The sequence below is a fragment of the Lycium barbarum genome, chromosome 11 (assembly GCF_019175385.1).
Source record: "Lycium barbarum isolate Lr01 chromosome 11, ASM1917538v2, whole genome shotgun sequence".
Classification (NCBI taxonomy): Eukaryota; Viridiplantae; Streptophyta; class Magnoliopsida; order Solanales; family Solanaceae; genus Lycium; species Lycium barbarum.
This window is the reverse complement of record NC_083347.1, coordinates 17,390,068-17,397,030: the sequence shown is the minus strand read 5'-3', so window position 1 is coordinate 17,397,030 and position 6,963 is coordinate 17,390,068. Positions and strand designations below refer to the sequence as shown.

Below are 6,963 nucleotides of genomic sequence, written 5' to 3'. Positions count from 1 at the left end.
CATATTTTTCCTTATACTTTCACAAATAAGTTATATTTCTCATTCATTATACTTTTTTGACATATTTACCTTTGGCATCTAACTTTAGGACCATATTTACCCCTTATCGGTTAAAATTCTATGTCTTCTTTCCAATTAAATCTACTCACCCATTTAGATAATTTTTTAACCCGTCTGCCCGACCCACTAAAAATTAAAAGCCAAAAGCTTCATTGTTCATCCATGGTGGATAGGCCTTAAAGTTGGATAGCAAGTGCAAATATATTGAAAAAGTATACCGCAAATATAACTTATTTGTGAGTGTACGAAGGCAAATCTTACCTTTTCTGTTAAAAGGAATCATAAAAATACTAACATACTTTTAATTTTTTTTATGGCTAATCAAATAAGTTCACATCAATCAATTAAGACAGTGGTATATATTTATGGGTAAATTTCATAGATGGTTACTTAACTATCACTTTTTTCACAAAAGTCACTTAAGCATCGTTTCTAACACAAAAGTCATTTAACTATGAGTATACTAACGCAAAAGTCACTAAACCACTTTCCGGTGTCACTAAACCACTTTACAGCGAAGTTCTCATCTTTTACTCTTTTTTTTAAAAAAATCTATTAAATAAAACATTAATTAAAAAGGTTCAACTGACCCAAAAAATTTACTTCCTCCGTCCCAATTTATGTGGCAACTTTTAGATTTCGAGATTCAAACAAGTGTTTCTTTGACCGTAATTTTTTCATATATCTTTTGAATTGTCTATTGTCGTGACTTATAGTAATTTTTACATAGTTTTTAAAATACGTAAATTTTTTCTTTAAAAAAACTTAAAGATTACTTGACCAAATTTGTAGTCAAAATTAAATTGGTTTGACTCCTAAAATCCGAATCGTGTCACATAAATTGAGACAGAGGGAGTAATAATTAATTTTGGATTTGGTCAGGTTGAACCTTTTTAATTAATTTTTTATTCATTAGATTTTTTCTTTAAAAAATAAAAGAGTGAAAGATGAGTCATTCACCGTAAAGTGCTTTAGTGACGCCAGAAAGTGGTTTAGTCACTTTTATTTTAGTATATTCGTAGTTAAGTGACTTTTTGTGTTAGAAATGATAATTAAGTGATTCTTATGAAAAATAAAAGTGATAGTTAATTGATTATTTGTGAAATTTAGCCGAGTGTTTACATAGGGGCCGTGAAAGGGATCGATCGAGAGGGGAAAGAGGTTGAACCCACGTCTATTTATAGTAAACTCGTTGACTCGTTGGTGCGTTTTGCTAATTAATGTGACTCGGTAAATTGTTTTTCTTTTTGGTCCTTTTCTTTGGTGTAGTATAGACGTATAGTTTTCCGTGTAATTTAACTCGCACCACAAATTTCATATGACAGGTCCATTTGATTTGATAAGAAATGTACGAGTAGAAAGGTACTGACCCCTGTAGCCGAAAAAAAAAAAAAAAAGTGCTGACGAAGGATAAAGGAATTTTCTTTACAAAAAGACTTCCTTCGTAAGAAGGCCCCGTTTTTCAACGTGCTTCACGTTCTGCTCCCTCTATATAAGTAGGGCTCAATCTCAAGAATTTGGTGATTCAGGTGCCTAGGAAATAGCTAGGATATAGTTTGTGCACTGCAGTTAATTATTACTCTTTGTTGGAGAGAATAAATTAAGAGATGGTGAGAACACCTTGCCGCGACGAAAATGGAAGGAAGAAGGGGACTTGGACTCCTGAGGAAGATAGGAAGTTAGCAGCATATGTTACTAAATATGGCTGCTGGAACTGGCGCCAACTTCCTAAGTATGCTGGTGAGAATTACCGCAAAATTAGTGCAGTTCATAATTTAGATTACAGTTAACCTTCTTCCTGTACATACTTGTTGTTTGTGTTAGGAGTATAGCGTTCGGGAGTGTTGTATGTAATGGGCTCTAGCTCATAACTTTTAGGTTCCTCCCAGCCTAGTAGTTTCAGCTCTAACTATGTAAATTTGTTAAAAATCCACAAAATAAGAACGAATAATGTTTCGCATTGTGTAGAGACATTTGAAGGGACTTATAAAATTTTTGAGCAACTTCACCTAAGTTTCGTAGTAATAATTATCATACTGTTGTAGAGTTCCAACTGACCAGTTATTGTTCATTGTGAAGGTCTAGCAAGGTGTGGAAAGAGCTGCAGACTTAGATGGATGAATTACTTAAGGCCCAACATTAAAAGAGGAAACTACACCAAAGAAGAAGACGAAATCATCTTGAAGCTGCATGCTCAACTTGGAAATAAGTATGTATTAATTCTTCTTCCACATGTCCAATTTTACGAGCTAACACTTGTCAATCTCAGCAGATCTAAGACAAATTCATAATTTAAACTTAATGAGCTCATATTTTAAATTATTTTAGTGTTGAACCTAACGTGTTGTTCAAATTTTGGGATCAGATCTAATATTTGTCAAGATTTTAATAGATTTTACATATATAAATCCATACTAGATTCGTGGCGAAAATTATGGATTCATATGAACTTATAGCCAAAAGGTTACATTCACCTCTGCGAGAGAGTTACACCACCCTCCTCAGATTTTTTGTATTACATTCATATCGAATTCAATTACTTTAATATGATTTAATTTTGGTCATTTTACTATCACAGTCGATTGAAATTAGAATTCGTTTCTTTGATGTATACTTTCATATTGTGACTTTATACTTTCGTAGCTAGTGTGAAAAAGTTTAGTAATCACACATGAAATTAACCCAGTAAACTTCTATGATTGCAGGTGGTCGGTTATTGCTGCTCAGTTGCCAGGAAGATCAGACAATGAGATAAAGAATCATTGGCACACTGCACTTAAGAAGCGTGCTACTAATTATGCTCCAAACTCAAGTGACAATTCAAGCAAGAAATGCCATAATAAGAACAGTACTGAAGGCAATACTAGAAGAAAGAGTGTGGAAAAACAAAATGCAAGTCCAAATATGAGTTCACATGAAAATATAGTACTGGAAAGTTCACAATGGTCACCAAAGCAGTCATCAAGTGAAGAACTCTCCTCCTATAGTATCACTGATTATCAACAAGAACATAAAGTTTTTCAAGAAGAAGCTTTGGAGGAAACTAGTGGAAACTTTTGGACTGAACCATTTGTAGTCGATAGTTTCAATAGTATTCTAGCTCCTTCAATTGATTACTGTGGACTTATGTGTCCACCTTCTCCATTTATAGCTGATGAATTTCTTTCCTCCTTTGACTTAGATGGTTTTAATTGGTAAAAACTAGAAATTTAAAGGAACATCCATAGAAATACTGGCAATTTATCTCATAGGATCATCACCTTCTGACTTGATCGTTGGCTTTTCCATGAATGTTGGAGATGTATTGATAAATGATAAATTTGCATTGTTCTTGTAATATTTGACTAAGCACATTTAATCTTCAATTAATTTTAAATGTGCACATTTAATCCTTTTCTTGTGACTTTCACAAATTTTTATCGGAATTAATTAACTGTTTCACCATTTAATTATCCATATATTATGTTAAAGTTGTATTGTTATTCCATATTTAAAGTGTAATATAGTTCTAAAAAAGTCAGAATATACTATATTTATTTATTTATTTATTTATAAGGATTTAAAAAAAAAAAAAAAAAAAAACTAAGGGATCAAAAGTACTACGCATACATTTCCTAAAATCGAATCTGTTACATTCAGTATTATAACTTATTCATTGGTTTTACCTGGCATCTCACATGATTCCATGTAAAACGGCAAATGAGTTTTATGAAGTTCTCTCATTTTTCTAATGAGTAATGAGGACAGAAGTCTCTTATCTAGCTGTCTTCTTCTCATAGATTCTCCCTCTTTTCACTTTTATTTGTCCACGATAAATTTTTTCATTTTCTTTAAAAAATAATAAATAAAGTGCATATTTTATTATAATATATATTTATATGAGCTGAGGATACTTTTATTGGAAGCAAACTCTCTACCTTCTTAAGATAGGAATAAGGTCTGTAAATATATACTTTACCCTCCCCAAACCCACTTATGGGATTACATGGGTTTGTTGTTGTTGTAGTCTCAATGAACTTGAGAATAATTTAAGGAATGAGTAGTTAATATTAAAGGTAAAACAAAAAAAAAAAAAAATCTCTTGATATCCTAAAGTAGACATATTAAAAGTGATTTTTTTTAAAAATATAATGGAGAAGTAAAATTGAACATAGAATCAGTAGAGACTATTTCCAGAATAAGCGTAAGTACAACACTTCTTATTTCAAGGGATTCCACAGAGGTGTAGATTAATTATAGATAGTAGCACACATTTGAATCATAAAGGAAGAAGTTACAAGTAGTTAATAGATTTACTTGGGGAAAATATCATTCATTCTATCTGACATCTCACAATTCTTCCATGGAGATTTTTTGCATGAATATATGTTAGTAGTAAATAGAATTACTTGCAAGAACATGCACATAGTTTTTAGAAACTAAACATACATGAATATTTTGCAAAGAAGTTACGATAAGCTTTACAAAGATACGAAGAGAAATTGCAAAGAAAGGTTATATGAACTCTAAAAGGGTTCATTGCTACTGATTTTGCATAAAATTTAAATTATGTATATACTAATATAATCTTCTGTTTTACACTTTTATGTATAATTTAACTGGAAATAATAGGTTCGTTATAAGACCTGTTATGAAATATACCTATAATTATATGTCAACTTCGTTTTGTAATGTCAGAATATACACACTGCTATCTGTCATCCGTGAAAACATGACTTAGAGCCTGTTTGGATGGGCTTACGCCTATAAGCTGTTTGCAGCTTATAAGCTAAAAAAAATAAGTTGGGGTAGTCTAACTTTTTTTTTTGGCTTATAAACTGTTTTCAGCTTATAAGCTGCTTTAGATAAGCTAAGTCAAATGGGCCAAATTATTTTTTTGAGCTTATTTTAAGCACAAAATGACTTTAAGCTGGCCAGCCAAACACCCAAAAAAGCTGAAAACAGCTTATAAGCAACTTATAAGCCAATCCAAACGGGCTCTTAGCTTACTCAATTCTTTCAAGTTTGGACACATCATTAACCCTCCAATCTATTGGCCCAGTCCATTTTGTTCAACCCAATTCAACCCATCTATAAAGTAGGGTGATTAGGGGTGTTCATGGTTCGGTTTGGATCGGTTATTGATTAAAACCATAACCAAACCAATTTAGTCGGTTTTTAAATGTCTAAAACCATAACCAAACCAAATAAAATAATAACCACCGGTTTGGTTATCGTCGGTTTGGTTCGGTTTGGTTGGATTTTTCGGTTTATGACTAGTAGCTATGAGACTTATCAGTAAAACATTAAAAAGTTGAAAAAGACATGTCTTTTTTTTTTGTTCAAACGATATCTTTTATTTATAGTTTAAGGTGGAACATACATCATAGAAACATTTTCACTATTAATGATAGTGTCATACTCAAGTTACCCAAAGTTACTAAACTATTACATATAAAGCTAAAAACTAACTAAGTAGTGACTGCACCATTTTTGTCATCTTAATATACATACCTAGAAATAAAGTAGAGCATAGGAGCTTTTAGTTGTTGTTACAAACATACATATTAATTAAACATAAAGACTACCTAAAATTAAAATGAAAATATATGAAATAAAAAAACTTTGTGTAATGATCCCAAACTTTGGGGCAGTACTTGCATTTTGCCCTCAATTCTCCCATTTTATTAAAAAAAAACTTTCTGTAATGATCCCAAACTTCATATGTTTTTCTATCATTATCCCCAAGGCTAGGGTCTCGACTACAAGGAGTTGTTCTTTTATGCTTTTTAGGAGGATTATCCACGGAAGAAGTATTAGAACATTATCATGTGCTTGAGTTTCAGCAAATGCTGATGTTACTGAAGTATCTTCTATAGGAACATCCAAATCTACTACCTCTGTCCTTTTCATATGAAAAATATTAGAAGTTTAGGACCCATTCAGACAAGAAAAAAAGAAAGGTATAAATTCAAAAAAAAAAGAAAAAGAAACAACCTAAAATCAAATGGCTGACAAAGAAAGGCTAAAAATTTAAGTTAAAGACATTAGACTCTAACGTGAGCTTCTGTTAGTAGGTTTACACTTAACACTTAAAGAGTTAAAAGACTTAAAGACATGGGCTTGGACATATTCTTAAAAACACGTGCCTTAAACAATCATGTGAAATAAGTAGACCAGAAATCAAATTAATGATTAAAAGGTATAAAATATTTATAATTATTTATGAAAAAATAATATTATATATATAAATAATTATAAAATTTATGTATATAATTTATCGGTTTAGTTCGGTTATTTTTTAATATAACCATAACTAAACCAAATATTATCGGTTTTTAAAATTTAAAACCAAATCAAACCAAACCAAACCAAATATCGGTTTTTTTATTCGGTTTGGTTAAATTTTCGGTTTGGTTTTGATTTTAACCAAAACCGTGAACAACCCTAAGGGTGATATGTAACTCAAATTGACCAATGAGAAATCTTAATATTTTTAAAAAGACATATTTTTTTGTTTGATATGTTAAATTGGCATAATAAAGAAAAAATTTACTCCCTCCGTCTCAAAAAGATTGTCTTAGTTTGCCTTGACACAAAGTTTAAGAACAAGGAAAAGACTTTTGAAATGTGTAATCCAAAAAAAGCCTTAGATATTTGTGTAGCTGTAAATCATCTCATAAAGTTAAATTATTTCTAAATATAAAAATGTGTCAATCTTTTTAAGATAGACTAAAAAAGAAAGGAAGACAATCTTTTTGAGACGCAGAGAGTATTAGTCACTTAAAAATTATAAAAGAACAAACTAAGAAATTAAAACTTTTTAAAAATAAGACAGGTAGGGTCATGGCCCGCTTTCCAACCCATTCTAGCCTAGCACATTTCAATTGAAGTAATTTTAATTAGCCAACTAATAGACCTATT

General features: G+C 31.0%; 1 protein-coding gene across 1 annotated transcript; it reads left to right on the top strand.

The window, feature by feature from the left end:
* The first annotated feature begins 1,572 nt into the window (after window positions 1-1,572).
* Window positions 1,573-3,477, top strand: LOC132619094 (transcription factor MYB15-like). The gene is made up of 3 exons (XM_060334058.1): window positions 1,573-1,800; window positions 2,140-2,269; window positions 2,766-3,477. Exons 1-3 carry the CDS (start codon window positions 1,668-1,670, stop codon window positions 3,256-3,258), a joined length of 756 nt encoding a protein of 251 aa, XP_060190041.1. The 5' UTR covers window positions 1,573-1,667; the 3' UTR covers window positions 3,259-3,477.
* Window positions 3,478-6,963: the final 3,486 nt, after the last annotated feature.